General features: G+C 51.5%; 2 protein-coding genes across 3 annotated transcripts; one reads left to right on the top strand and one right to left on the bottom strand.

Annotated features, from left to right (window-relative positions):
* Positions 1 to 358: 358 nt before the first annotated feature.
* On the bottom strand, positions 359 to 2659 carry MCAT (malonyl-CoA-acyl carrier protein transacylase). The gene is made up of 4 exons (XM_074901719.1): positions 2213 to 2659; positions 1970 to 2057; positions 1553 to 1770; positions 359 to 1348 (listed from the first exon to the last, which is right to left on the bottom strand). The coding sequence occupies exons 1-4, from the start codon at positions 2657 to 2659 to the stop codon at positions 926 to 928; spliced, it is 1176 nt and encodes a 391-aa protein (XP_074757820.1). The 3' UTR covers positions 359 to 925.
* Positions 2635 to 13862, top strand: TSPO (translocator protein). Of its 2 annotated transcripts, none has more exons than XM_074901720.1 (4): positions 2635 to 2850; positions 8803 to 8990; positions 12090 to 12228; positions 13103 to 13862. In XM_074901720.1, exons 1-4 carry the CDS (start codon positions 2635 to 2637, stop codon positions 13277 to 13279), a joined length of 720 nt encoding a protein of 239 aa, XP_074757821.1. In that variant the 3' UTR covers positions 13280 to 13862. The 2 variants fall into 2 exon arrangements, with proteins under 2 accessions (XP_074757821.1, XP_074757822.1); XM_074901721.1 differs by lacking the exon at positions 2635 to 2850 and adding an exon at positions 2864 to 3005.
* The last annotated feature ends 1072 nt before the right edge of the window (positions 13863 to 14934 follow it).

The raw sequence follows: 14934 nt of genomic DNA on the forward strand, positions 1-14934 counted from the left end.
TTCTGCTAAATCTGTTAAATGTACCACTAAAATACTGGAAGGAAAAAAAGAAAAAAAGAGCTAGAGTTCAGCTGAAGGTTCTGGTCACGCCACAGCATGCCCTTTGAAACCCCTCCCTGCTCTCCTCTACACCGTCCCCCCACAGTCCCTAACGCTGCTGCTGTCTGTTGGTGAAGAAAAGTCCCCCGAGGGCCCGCTCAGCCTCTGAGGCAGCGTGGGGAGGGGGCGCGTTCTGGGGAGCTCTGTCCTTCAGCACAACATCCCTGTGTCCCCTGGGCACTGCACGGAACGTTATTTCCATGCACGTGTGGGCTACAGGCCGGTAACGACGCACCCCACGGCATTAAAAATACCAAGGAAAGCTTTATAGTTTATTTAGTTTAACCTTAAGAAAAATCACGTTCCTAGCAACACCTTCTACATTGGCCGGCTGCTGCCTGGCAACACGGACACAAAGTCATTTTAGAGATGAACGTCCCACGAGTCCGTGGTCACGCAGGACCCACCAGTGCCCCGAGGGCTCCAAAGGCGCCCGGGAGCCAGGCGGCACCCGCCGCCCCCTGCAGCCACCAGCCCCCCGCCCGAGGGGCCCCGCGCCGCGGCTTTAACCTGCATCCGCGGCCCCCGCCCCTGGGCTTAAGAAAAGGAGAAAATCAAAGAGAGGGGAAGTTGCTCACAGGGTTGAGGCCAAACAGGCGGCTACGGGGTGTGCTCAGTGGCAGCCCCGGCGCAGACGAGCCGGGCTTTGCTCTCCCCTTCCCGCGTGAGGCACACGGGGAGGGAAAACGCTGGCGGTGCTGACGTGCACAGGGCTCTTCATCACGAGAAGCCGCGAAGGTAAAAGACTTCCTCTTCCGGGAGCACAAAGTTATTTTTAAGTCAGGCAGAAAAAACAAGTTGCGTGGATTTTTCCTCAAAAGGCTACTTAGGTCTCTGCTGCTTCCTCATCCTCCAGCACATCTACGTGGTTATACTGTTTCCAGGCCTTCAAATTACATTTTTTGAGGATGACTCCCAGGTGCCTCCCGGGCCCCACTTCGTACGTGTAAGGAAATTCTGTTCCCTGCCTCCTCTGGTACACAGCGTGCATGGTCTGCTCCCACATCACGGGGGACACCACCTGCCTCGCCAGCAGCTGCCGCACGTGTTCCCCGTGCAGGTACTTCTTCCCGCTGACGTTGGAGTAGACACACACCAGCGGCTTCTGAATCTCAATCGATTTCAGGACTTCAGCCAACGGCTCCACCGCCGGCTCCATCAGTCTGGTGTGAAACGCTCCGCTGACCGGGAGCATTTTTGTACGTATGAAGGAATATTTTCGGGCATTCTCCTGCAAAAACTTCAAAGCCTATAAAAGGAAGAGAGGGAAGTGAGAGTCTTGCATGACACAGGTTTACTCAGTCACCCCCCGAGAACCACCTGAGCGCACGCTGGAAAAACACCCCGCAGACCAAACACTTGTACGTAACTTCCACACAGGAGCACAAAGGGAAAGTTCTGAAAAAAACAAACTATAAATTCAACTAAAGGGGCAGCTGCTCCGGAGCAGTACCTGTAAGTGTCCTGCAATGACTCTGCTGTCTGGAAACAAGTAGTTTGAGATCTCACACACGGGGTTCTCTACGCCCAGCGATTCGCAGTGCTGACGGGCTTCCAAGCAGGCAAATCTGTAATTCGTCTCCGGGCGGCCGATGACCGAGAGCATCCCGCCGGGAACCGCCTCCGCCGCCGCCTGCATGGCCTCGGCGCGCACCTTCACGGCGTACAGCGCTGGGGGAGAGGGAGACGGGCGGTGAGCGGGGCCCCGGCCCGGCAGCCCCCGCACCCGGGGCAACGTCAGCGCCTGCAGCGCCCGCTGAGCGGCGGCAGCGGGAACTTATCCTCTCGCTAAAAAAAGAAAGCGCGGGAGGGAAGGGTCGGGCACAGGCGCCGCTGCGGCCCAAGGCGGGGAGGGGGTGCGGGGCGGCACCTTCGGCAAAGCCCAGGGCTCCAGCGAAGACCAGCGCCGCGAACTCCCCCACGCTGTAGCCCGCCGCCGCCACGCAGCTCTCCACCACCTGCGCGACAAGACGGGCCCGGGACGCGCGTCAGCCGCCGGGGGGGAGCTCGGCCGCGGCGGGCACCGGGGCGGTGACCCCGGCCGCGCTGGGCCCCGCCGGCACCCCCCGGCCCGGCCCGGCCCCCCGCAGCCGCCCCCCGCCCCGTCGCTCACGTCAGGCCGCTGGTGGTTGAGCTTCTCCACGGCGGCCAGGGAGGCGACGAACACGGCGGGCTGGCAGTGCCGGGTGCGGTCCAGCTCTGCCCGCGGCCCCCGCAGGCAGAGGGAGAGCAGGTCGTAGCCCAGCACCCGCTCGGCCAGGCGGAACATGTCCCGCACGCGCGGGTACGGCAGCAGCCCGCGGGCCATGCCCGGCGCCTGGCTGCCCTGCCCGGGGAACAGCAGCACCGAGCCCTCCCGGGGGCGCCGCCGCTCCCGCCTCGCCGCCGCCGCGCCCGGCCCCGCGTCCCCCACCGAGCTCTGCAGGAGGTCGCTCAGCGTCGCCGCCCGGTCCCCAGCGCCGGGCCGGCAGCTGCTGCCCCACCGCCGCGCTGCGCCGCGGAGGCCGCCGCGCCCGCTGCAGCCACCAAGCCGCCATGGCAGCGCGGGCCAGGGGCCCATGGCCGGCACGGCGCGGCCCGCCCGGCCGAGGGAGGGACGGAGGGACGGACCGAGCGACGGACGGACGGACGGAAGGAAGGAGCCGGCCTGGGCCGGCCCGGCGCTGCCCCCGCCCGAGGCTCCTCCCGGGGGCGGCGCCGCCGAGCGCCGGCAGAGGAGTCGCGGCGGGCGGCGGCAGCGCGGGAGCGGAGGTAACGCCGGGGCGGCCCCGCGCCCCCCACCACCGGCACGCGGCGGGACGGGATCGCCCCAAAAACTGCTTCGCGTGGGCTCTGCTGCCCAAGGCGGTCCTGGGCTCAAGCTTTCTGAAGTGGGAAGGTGGCGGGCACTATCCCTTCTATCAGTGGTAAACACAGTCTGTACTTCCGTGGAAGTTTTAGATGCAGAAAAATTACCGAAAAGATCGTTATTGGCCTTTGCGATCTCAGACACACCCACAGCACGGCTGAGGAGATCCGGGGGAGCAAAAACCAGCTCCGGAGGGTCTCTCTCGTGTCCGCCCTCGCGTCCCCGCGGCGGGTGGCGGGGATGTTCCTGCGGGGGCTGGGCTCTGTGGGTTTTCCCTTCTGAATTCCCACTCATAAACCAGCACAAAACACACTTTGTGCATGTGAGCATTCCGGGGCAGGATTGTTTAAAAAAAAAAAAAAAAAAAAAAAAAGAAAATGAAAGTTTCCATACCAGAGGTGCAGTTGTGCAACGAGTTTGCATCACTCACGGTTATGAAACAGCATCAAGCGAGTCGGGCCCCGGCGCGGCTCCGGGACACGGGAACGGCCTGGAAGGGGGGAGCAGGGAGCGGCGACTCGGCGGCACCTGCTGCTCTCGCCACCCCCCGGGTGGGCGCTGGAGCTTTTGGGCGCCCCGGCTGCCCCGCGAGCCCCCACGCCCGGGGTGACCCTCTGGCGGCTCTCGCCCCGGGAAGGGTCACTGAGCTGCACGGGGGATGCTGTGGAGGTGCCAGCACCCCCCAGGACGCCCCCCTGGCCTTCGGTTGGCCGCAGAGGGCACGGACCACCCGCCACGCGCTCGAGACTCACCCCCGGGACGCGTTGGGGCGGCCGCCACGCTTCTGCGGGAGAGCTCGGGGGCAGGCGGGCACGGCCAGGCCTGGAGCGAGAAACACCCCCAGAAACTCCCGGTTTCGAAGAACAGATACAGATGGCACTGCCCAAGGGGGCGGACAGAGAGCGAGAGGTTGGGCAGCTGTGTGGAAGGGGGGTAGTCAAAGGGAAAACGTTTGTCTGGAAAACACGGAGGGCTCTACACAAACATACACAGGGAAAATGGGAAGAGTTTGAGCAGTAAATGGCAAATTATCACCTGGGAAGATTTTACTCTGGTGTACGATTCGGTTCCCAGTGTGTGAATCTTCAACAAACCCTAGATTTATTTGCACAACTCGTGCTCTGCCATTTTAAAAGCGTAACCTGGGCAGTGACATTTGTTGTCTCTGAATCTCGTGAGTACACCTCACATCATATCCTTAAATAAATACCATAATTTAAGTGTTTAGCTATAAATACATATTATAAGCATATACTATACACTTACTCGTTAGATATTTATATTGTATTTATGGAATAGATACTAGGTTTCTCTATTGAGATTAGAGAACAAAGACAAGGGTGCTTTGTTTTGGTAGCCCTGTTCTGTCACAGGCTGTGACAGAACTTTGTTCCTAGCGCTGTGGTTTCCTGGGGATTAAAGCTACAACATACATAAATAGTCTATCGCTATAAATTAAGCATGCACCCCTCAATTCTTCAGACAGCGCTCCCAGGAAGGGGCCTTTTCCCCTGGGAAAACTTGCACGCTGCCTCTCAGACCCGGGTAGAACTGTAGAACTTTACCTGCCATCAAAAAAACCCCTGTAGAGGCTGAGAGGGAGCGTGTGTGTGTGGGGAGCCGACCCCTTCCACAGGGAACAGGGGGCCGCTACCCCCAGCACTGTGGGGGTGGTCTCGCCCCCCTGAGAAGTTTTCCTCCGTGTTTTTAAGGCACTCTCTCTAAGTTAAGCCCCGTGCGATGGGGTAGCCAGCACTAAGTTGCACAAGAAGGGGATTAGCTGGAGGTTTATCAGCACAGGGATAGAAGAAAGAGCAATGGGAGTCGCTGTCCTTCCCTTCCTCCTTCCCCGAGGGAGCTCTCCCTGGAGTGCCCGGAGAAGGGGAAGGGACCCACCAGCCTGTCAGAGACCTGCTCAAAGCAGAGAAGTGTTTTACTTCATTTTTCATCAGGCTGAAGCAAACCAGCTCCTGTCCTGATACACCCAGTCCCACCTGTGGCACACCCCATCCCTTTTTTTGGGTGCACTGTGTTTTTTCCAGAAAGAGGAGGACACGGCAGGCTTCTGTCTCTCTGCATGTTACACCACCACAGAGAAACAGCCTGCAAAAAGACAGAAGCCCATCAGGTAGACAGTTGCAGGATTGGGTTGTTTCCCCCACCTCCAGTTCTCCTCTATGTAGCTGAACCAGCTTTTGGCCAGTCAGATGTTTTGAATACCTAGAAAAGTTATGTCAAAGTGTTTGTGAAGCCAGCCGGCCTGCTGCAGCCCTCACTGCGGTGCTGGAACTGCCTGGAGTCAGACTGGGGCCAAACTGAAAATGGGCAGGATGATGAAGAAAATGTTGCAGGACAGAGATAAGAAGTGGAAACAGAAACAAACAAGTTAAGTGTGTGTGGGAAGAGGAGATGCAACCGTGGTGGTTCTTAGGAGGCAGATTCCTGCTGGGCACACTGCAGATGTCATCCACAGACACCCAGGTTTCTTTGGTATGAAAATCAGGGTGCAAGAATATTGTGGAACCAGATCTCAGCCTGAAGTGGGGCTGGGACATGACTGGGAAAGCAGTAATTATTTCTAGGTTATGTAATACAGATGCAGCCAGAGGGGCTGTGCTAGCAAACGTGTGCCACTGAAGTTATCCCCCGGTAATTGCAGGATTATCAGCTACGCACTAAAAGGAAGGGAGGGCTGATAATCCTTTACATACTCTGTGATTACATCACTTTCAAAAACCGTTCTGGGTGTTCTAAAATGCCGCCCAGGCCTCTGCTGCGGAGTAACCAAACCCTGCAGTGCTGCCCTGACCCCCCGCCTCGCTGGAGACCCGCACAGTAACTGGCTTCTTCCAAACTCACCTGGTGCTGCTGCCAGGATCAGCCGCTGCTCTTCACAGGAAGCTGATGCTACTAGTTCATTTCTGAGGAAATGAAACACAGGGACTCCCACTGCTGATGGGAGTTGACTAGGCCGAGCCTACCAGCACCTGCTGATCTCACTGCACAGCCCCTCCTTGGCACTATTCAAGAGAGAGTGTTTTCCCAGGCTTGGGAAGTCCTGAGAAATGCTACTGGAAAACACAGGATATAATTAGTAGGAATAGTAGTCAAAAGGTTGGGATGTCAATATTCAATTCAAGCCAGCACGTTCAAGCTCTTCACTTCTATTTCTCCCCCTTTCCGGCTCAAGCACAGCTCCACCGTCCCCGTTTCTTCGCTTTGTACCTTCCCCATTTCTGTGTGCCCACCTGATTTACTTTCCCTTGTCACCGAAGAATTATTTCAACATTCCTCCTCTGACAGGCAGAGGGACAGACCCCTGGCTGCATCATTTAACTGCTAATTACTGCAGCAGAGCAGTACTTTCCCAGTTTGACAGCATTTAGCATTTCCAGTTTGCAAAACACTTTCAGACTTTCTTCCCCAGGGGAAGCTGACAGAACTCCCGACAAGGTCCAGTTGCTGAATACCTGCAGGAAACCACCCTGACATGGTTACGTCCAAATAAAGCTCGAACCCCTCTGGGTCCCTGCTTACCACTTTAAACCCAGCATTTGACAGCCGCGCTGGGGCTGCACAGATGACCAGCACGTTACAGCGTGCGTAGAGAACGACGCCTGGGCTTCTCTCTGCAGGCAAAGAGCAACAAGGTTAAGAATTAGTGAGGCCTCGGTAACTTTAAGTTTCCGACTTAACCTTTGGGAATTACTTATCTGAAGGACCAAAGAGGATCCTTGTGCCCGGAGCTCTCGTTCCCATTACCCTGGTTGCTCCTGCAGAGAGCAGCTCCCTCAGAGCCCAGCCAAGGCTGAGCCCTGGTGCTGTGGGTGACGTAGCGCGTCCTGCAGCTGGCACCGGCTCCCTCCGCACGGAACGATACGGCTCTCGGCGCAGGGAACACAGCTACTCCTCTGCTCCACTTCAGACACTCCCTGGTAAACAGTGAGTAGAAGCCATCAGGCAGGAAGTATGGCAGCCGTGACTACAGCAAGGAGCTATGCAGACTTCTTCCTCCCTTCCTTGTTGTCCGTCTCCTGCCCAAGACCCAGCTGACACCATTCCAGCAGACTAGCACATCGTTCTCCCACTTCTCCTCCTCCCCAACCTTAGTTCTGAATTCTTCTCTGCTTAGTTTTTCTTCCACTGGTTAAATCTTTCGCTTTTTTTTTTGACTTTGACTGTTGTTGGGCTTTGTCTGCTGCCTTTTTTGCGTGCACTCCTATCCACTGCCCTCCCAGGACTCTCCCTGGGGCATACCCACAGCCCAGCAGCGACCTGCCCTTTCTTGCTTACTCCTTGCAGACCTTCTCATCCCTCAGGCTTTACCAGTCCCTCCACGCTCACTGCTTTGCCTTCAGAATTCTGCTCTGCTTCTATCACCACAATTTTTCCTGACCCCATGCACTGCGGCCTGTGGTCCCCAGCTGCTAAATCTGTTTAAATCTGCGTAACTGTACGGGCAGACCAGAGTACAGGGACAAAAACCATAATGCAGGAGAGCTCCCTGGCTGGCCAAGCTTACGTCTGTTCTCCAGGCAGAAATCCACTGCACCAGCACATCACCTGTGTGCCATTTCCTATCAGCTTAAGCACATCTGTTACAAGTGGGGTTTCTTCTTCCCCACTCCCTGCCTCCTCACCCCACAAGTCACAACTACAGCACTAAAAACTTTTAAAGACTGGCCAAGACAACAACCAAGTCATCTTTAACAAGCCTCTGAAACACTGGTTGCTCTGTAACTTTATTTTTCTCTCCTGGGGCTTCCACAGCTGCTCTTTCCCCACTGCTGCAATCTCTCTCATGGTTCCTTCCTGCTGCCCCCCTCCTGCGTTACAGATGAACAGGAATTGGGTGTACTTCCCTCCTGCGTATTTGAAAAAATAGCACTTTTCAGTTCTGCCCTTTTTCATCATACCTCTAATCTGTTTACATTTTAGCAAGCTAAACACAGCTCTCCTGTAGCATTTGGCTTTTGGCCAGAAAATCTGCAGTGAAGCTTTTTCCGGATTACTTGCTTACTTTTTTTTACTGCTGCCTGTGCTTTAATGTGGTCTTGCTCTTGTGTGGCTGACCAGATCAAGGCTTACTTAGTCACTACTCCTGTAGGCAAATTTAATCCAGTGCACTTCATGGGCTTGGCATCAAAGATTGCTGCAACTGACTGAATGCTTCAGGCAGCCACAGGTGTACTCCCCATTTATCCACCAAGATCTCCTTCCTTGTTTCACAAAACATCAGTTAAGTACTTACCTCCTCGCTGTCCTCCCTGGTGGTTATTTTCCCAGGCAGCTTCTCAAGCATCTGCTACTAATCCACATCACTCTTACTAGCCACTGAGCATCCTTAGCACCCTTCTGAGGCCAAAACCGCAACACAACTATAAAATTATTTTGCTTGAGCACAGGAAAGCATACACTTTTCTCACTCTCAACTACACCATTCCACTGAGTGAACAGACCTTTTGGTAAATTCAGAAATACTCACTTAGTGCCCCCCCTGCCCTCCCCAGGTGGAGTTCATATGTCAAGCTGCTTTATTCCTCTGGCATACTTATGGGTGAGAATATTATTTATGTAGGTAAAATTCAGTAACCTCACGGCACAAAGCGGAGGGCAGCAAAGGCCTCGCCCTCAGCCCCACCAGCCAGCAGGGGCAGGTTCCCTCTGGGGGGAGCAGTCCCGTGAACCTGGTACAAGGTCAGTTCACTTCAGCTGCAGTCTGTGCCAGTGACAGGACTAGGACACGCATCAGCTCCTACACACGGATCTCTATCTAAAATCAGCTACACATGGAATATATTTGTGTAGTTTCATGTCAGAATGACCACTCACAACCACGTCTGGGTTTGTTTCAGATGGACGTGGCACCGGGCTGGGCCTCAGCGGTGGGTTTCACGCTCCTGCCCCACGCAGGAGGGTTCCTGGGAAGCAGGATAACCCGGAGGGAGGTGCCGCTGTGGTACGAGTCTCTGCAGAAGCCGTCCTGGCGCCCACCAAACTGGGTGTTTGCTCCCGTCTGGGGAACCCTCTACACATCTATGGGGTATGTTTTTCACACGGTGTCAGGGCACTTACCTGATCTCAAAGTGCTTACGGTATCGTCCTCAACCAGAGAAGAACTGTTGTGTTCCTGGCTGTGTGTTTGTAAGAAACTGCGTCAAGGTGCCTGTTAAACAGGTAAAAACATGCTTTGGGGGGTGGGGGCGCCAGGACAGTTTGTATGCACAGGTATCGACATGAAAAGTGGGGCTTTGAAAAGCTGCCACCGATGTGCTTTCCTCATTCCCCGAGGGGAGGAGCTGCCAGCTGGCAGGGAGGGAACAAGGCAGCACTGGGATTTATTCCTCTGTGTGTCCTCCAGCAGCTTTTGAAAAAGAAAAGGGGGGTGCGGATGATTGGGATAGAACCGTTCTAACAGAGTTCAATTAAACCAAAATCAAAACATACATGTCCTTCCAAATAAAACTGCCAGGCTGTTAAACTGTAAATGTTTGAAGCCACCTACTGCCTCCTCCTTACTGAACTAGTTTGGAATACCTGACAGCACAGCACTTACTGTCAAATGAGCAAGGAATCACAAGGCCAAATACCATCCCCACAGGAACCTTAAAAGTTTAGTAACGCTGTATTTTGGCAGCTCTTACTTTCCCGAAGATGTAGCAAGAGCATTCACAGAGGTAGGCTGTCCCAGGAGGTGGTTTGGGCAGTTTGGATACTCCTCCCACACTGCCCGAGCAGTTTTCTTCCCCGAGGTGAGGCAGCACTCAGCAGCGGGCAGCAGCACAGCCCCCGGGCACGGCGGGATGCTCTGACGCCTCTTTGGCACTCGGTCACTAGGAACCAGCTACCTACCAAGATCCTGCATGGTTTCTTCCCCGCCGTCAAATACACATTGTTGCTAATGCAATAGTAATAGTTTTTAGGCTGCAATATGCCTTTTATGGCTCAAGCCCTTCGATTTCTCCCATCATGACAGTACATTTAAGTGATTCATAGTTTGTGTGTAGCACTGGCTTAACTATATAAAGCTTCCAAGAGACCAGATCTTTTCCAAGTTAACATTACACGGTCACCCTGCAGGTGTCTTAACTACCACACCACCTGTTGCAAATTACAGCAATGATGAAATATCTGAATGCTAAATTTTCTCACATGTTCTCTCATTTTGGGTTCATTTTCTTTCCAGAAAAGCTTTGTAATTTTTATAGCCTGATGTACTGTCTCTCCTATCAGTACTCTCTTTTCTTTCACCTCTCAGGGAGTGTACTTTAAAAAACTGCTGTCTACTCTTGTATATTCCAAGAGTCAGCGTTTGAATCAGATCACTACTGTCTTGACAATTAAAAAATGCCTTTTATCAAGGAGACAAGAGCAGAGCAGTTTTCCCATGAAGGGTTTGCTTCAGTTGGAATGCACAATTTGTAACTATTCTGGATTCCTCATCATAAACCTGGATATCAAGTTAAATATTTTAAGAATCACAATTGCAACAGCTTATCACTTACTCTGATAATACCAGAACCGGTATATTCTGAGGTGGATGGTCTCAGTTATGTACATCTATAGCTCAGTGAAAAGGTCATATTTATTACAGCCCTTTTCTCCTGTAATCCATCGTGTGCACACATTCCTTGAATGACCAAGGCATCTCATTCCTTTAGAAGTCCTTGAATATATTAAAAGCAAGAAATAACTAAAAGCAAGATTTAATAAGCTTACCTCTGTCTTGACATTTAACTTCCTAGCAGATTTGTACATCATGATCTTGGTCTGAAGTCAGATGTAAGGCCACACTGTGGCTCTGTAAGTCACTCAGGAACAGACTTGAGTCCTGATGACTTTTACAAAGATAAACTGTTAAGTTTTTAACACTTATGCTGCCCCCTCCCCCCATTGTTTTAATACTCTCTGCAATCAAACTGCCAAGATATCAAAGCTGCATTGTTCAGTCCTTACAGAAGTAATGGCCACAAAGCAAGCTTGGGTCACCAGCTGGGTTAAACAGGGGAAAAAAAAAAAAAAAAAAAAAAAATCTCTCATATGATCTACAAAGGAAGACAAACTCCTTGCAACTACTCCTGTGGATGTTTGCCTGCTCCTAAAAGTTAACACTTACAAGTTGGTCTCATCTTTGCTCCACTGGCAGCAGAAACACGCCTGAGCCTCCCGCTGTCGTGCAGAGTCCAGCTGACATTCCCGCCAGGGTGGTTGGTATTCAGCTCCCGGTTCTGAAACAAGGGCGACATTTCATCCAGGGGATTCTGCTGTAGGCACCTGGAATGGCTGCGCAGTCACCTGGACTGAAATCTAGCTGACGCCTAAGGGGAAAGTCAGTCAAACAAGAACAGAAGAAATAGTCTTGGCTGATGAGCGTTCCCTTTCTAATCGGGCTTCCCCAGTGCAAAAATAAACCCTACGTTAGTAAATCTCCCAAATGCCGAGAATTCCTGTCTTTAGCAGCTTACATTCTGGGGTCCTGCCACTGAAATGTTCTGTGGCATTAGGAGGATCTTTCAGTAGCCAGGATCCCAGAGACAGGAAGGGTGCTGGATCCTCCCTGTGATTAATTCTTCCCATAGAAGCCCCCAAAATCTTTGTTGTCCCCACCTCTGTCCCATCCACTCCTCCCTTCTGAAATATAACTACAGGGTTGCTCCTGCTCTAACACCACCCATACCCACAAGGAATGCCATTCCTTTTGTCTGTTCCCACCTCAACTCCTGTACTTCATCCTTTTGAAAAGGTTTTATTTTTTACATTTCTTTTAAAGCACCACGTCCCAGTACCAAAATTAAGTTTCTCTATTTAGAGACTTACCATTTACCCTTGCATCTTAGACTGGATGGTTCTAATTTCAATATGGCATGCTCTTTTGAGACTGAAACGCAGTGGGTCATCTGCTCCTCTGCACCTAGAGGTGAGGACTGTGGCAGGACAGGGAATTTCTCTCTGTTCCTCTGTCCACAGCAGGTGACCAGCCCAGTGCTGTCAGTCGCTCTGCCCAGCAGGGCCCTGGGTAGCTACTTCTCCAAATGAATCTAGACCCTAATGCTGAAGTTACTAATTTCATTTGTTCAAGAACAGGTGGTTGCTTTCTAGCCAGAGTTCTGAGTTACACCTGCCTTCCCTCTGCTTTCTCCAGGTACGGCTCCTACCTGGTGTGGAAGGAACTGGGGGGCTTCAGTGAAAAGGCGGTGGTTCCTCTGGGGCTGTATGCAGGGCAGCTGGCACTGAACTGGGCATGGACTCCAATATTTTTTGGAGCTCACAAAATGGGATGGGTAAGTGGAAAAGTAAGCTGCTTTCTCGGAGGCTTCTGCTGTCATTTGCAAAGTGCTAAGATGAAAGTTTTGTGTCACAATCTTTTCTCCCTGAAAACAAGCCTCAGTACAGAATATGGTTTGCAGAAGTTTTCTAAAGTTCTCGTTAACGCATGCCAGCAGTCACCAGAGAGAATTTACCTATCTACAACATCCTTAAACGTTTAGATTTCAAGAAGCTCTTTCTGCCACCCTTTGATAAGAGCTTTGTGTGACTAGAAAACGTAAACATTTACGCCTAGGTATCTCTGGCAAACAGGAGTGATAAGGAGTTTATAACATTACTTGGGTAACCCAGCACCCATTTTAGACAAGACTAATTTACTGCAGTCTGAAGAGAAACAAGTTGCCTCAAACATAACAATCGGTAATAAAAATATTTGCCTGGTTCTCCAGATCTATATGCAGTGCTGTAACAGTGGGAGGCTTTGCAGTCTGTCACAGATTCATTCACAGGCAGCATCTGCGACACGAAGAGACTGGAGTTTACTTGGAGCTAAGTGACCTGCTCGGGGTCACACGGGGTTTGCCATCAGCGGAACGCTTCCTGCTACCAAAGAAAGAGGGGACAGGCGAGGTGGATTTTATTCTCCCTCTCCTGCTTCCTGCTCAATGTCCTTTCTTGTGACTGTTGTATCGTTTTATGAGTCAAGCTGACTCCTCACTTACCAGAAATCTGGGGTTTTTTTTGCTGGCTGGTTTTCTGAGAAGGAATTAACTCAGAGGGATAGAACAGTGCCAGAGCTAAGTGGCCAGAGAAAGAGCCACACAAAGACTATCTAGTCAGGAAAACGCAGCAAGTAAAACCAACACTAACCACCTTCCTGTATTTCAGGGGTTGGTAACTCTCCTGCTCACGACTGGTACGGCAACAGCTACAACTGCTTCCTGGTACAACACCAGCAGAACAGCAGCTTATTTGATGGTTCCTTATTTAGCCTGGCTAACCATGGCTTCTGCACTCAATTACCGTATCTGGAAGGACAATCGCAACGAGAAACAATCTGAATAAACAGTTTTCTGCCAAAGAGATACTTTTTGTTTTTCCACAAGCACCTTCTATATAAAGTTATAGCCTTATTTTATTTTTAGCTGAACTACTTATATCATTAGTTTGCTAATTACAAGTTGACTTGTTTAAAACAAATACGCCTTTACTCAACAAGTCAAAGGGGTGTATGCCTGATAGGTTTTATAGCAAACTAAAAGACAGTGCTGACTGAAAAGTACTAATTTTCTATATTACAGCATTATACCTTATATGACAACAGCATTTAAACTATTACCAGAAATAAGCATGAACTCCAACTTCATTGTGTTCAGAGGAAGAAATCCAGCCATATATTAACCCAGCTTCCAGAAAGCTGCTCCTGACGGTGTCAGGCAGGACTGTGGCCTGAGTCTTCCACATTTACCACTAGACACAGTGCCTTAGTGCTGTGATGTGTCCCACTACAGCAGCCAGATCTTTATCTTCTGGCCACTGCACTCTGGAAACCTTTAAGATGAGATCTTTTTCACAATTTGTGCCGTCCTGCTTTGAAGCGTTGTACAATCTGGTGTCAGTTAAATGCATTAAACTACATGTAAGCTTACTAACCTTGTTCCTCTGTTTTTATTGGTTTTTAAATAGTTCTGGGCAGAAAAATACAGGCAGCCAGGCCCCCGGCAGGGCAGGGTCTGCTGCCCGCACTGCCTCGCCTCAGTGCCTGTGAACCAGGAAGGAGGGTCTCTCCTCCTCGGGGATATGCAGCTGACACAGAGCCGGGCTGCGAGGATCATACAAGATGAAAACACCTCTCGCACAACAACAGACTAGTTTTGCCCACAGCCTGTGGTCCCAAATCTTACTCCTTTTTTAAAGTCAGCCTTCTGGTTTGCCAGGCATGACACTGCTTTTCCCTCTGAGATGAGGGAAACTCTTCCCCTTGCTGTAGATCCACAGGCACTTTGTTACGAGTTTTCAGGTCCCTTGAAAGCAGCAAGTGCCTTCTGCTCCCCTCCACGTGGTAAATACATCCACAGAGCAGCACTGCATGTCCCCTTACCCCAGACAAACTTTTTCCCGGCATGAGACGTGGTCGCACCATCTACGTTAGGCACTTCACCATGTTTCTTTAATCACATTTAAGTAAGGAGTCCAAAAAAGTTCTGACTCGGGAGGAGGAGAGGGCTACGGCTGTCAGCACCGCTTCTGCCCAGGCAGTCAGCTCTCCCTTCTGCCCCACCTCTGCAGGGACTCAGTTTTCATAAGACACAGACCGTTTATTTCTCCAGCCTTTGTTCACCTCAGTGGAAAGAAGTAGGTTTCTTCAGACCAGCCTGGAACAGCCTAAAATATCCTCCTCCCTTCCTGATCACGAGGGATAACATGGTGCATATTTGCAAAGCTTCAAGCAAGGTTTAGAACATTTTAAAGATTTTATAACTGTACTCTGCTCTCATGTAGATCCTGATTCCTGCATCTAGCCGAAAAAAAAAAACCCCTACCCACATAACATGTACTTTGTAACAGACAGCAGGATTTTTGTAACTTGTACACATATACAAAGCAACATAAATACAGTCTAAAACTGCTAAATTTCATTCAGTTACCCTGAGGTGGAGAAGGGAGAGAGTAGAAATTATTAATTTCAAACTGACACCCCACTCTCAAATACCTCTCTC

Source organism: Athene noctua, chromosome 3 (genome assembly GCF_965140245.1).
Source record: "Athene noctua chromosome 3, bAthNoc1.hap1.1, whole genome shotgun sequence".
Lineage (NCBI taxonomy): Eukaryota > Metazoa > Chordata > Aves > Strigiformes > Strigidae > Athene > Athene noctua.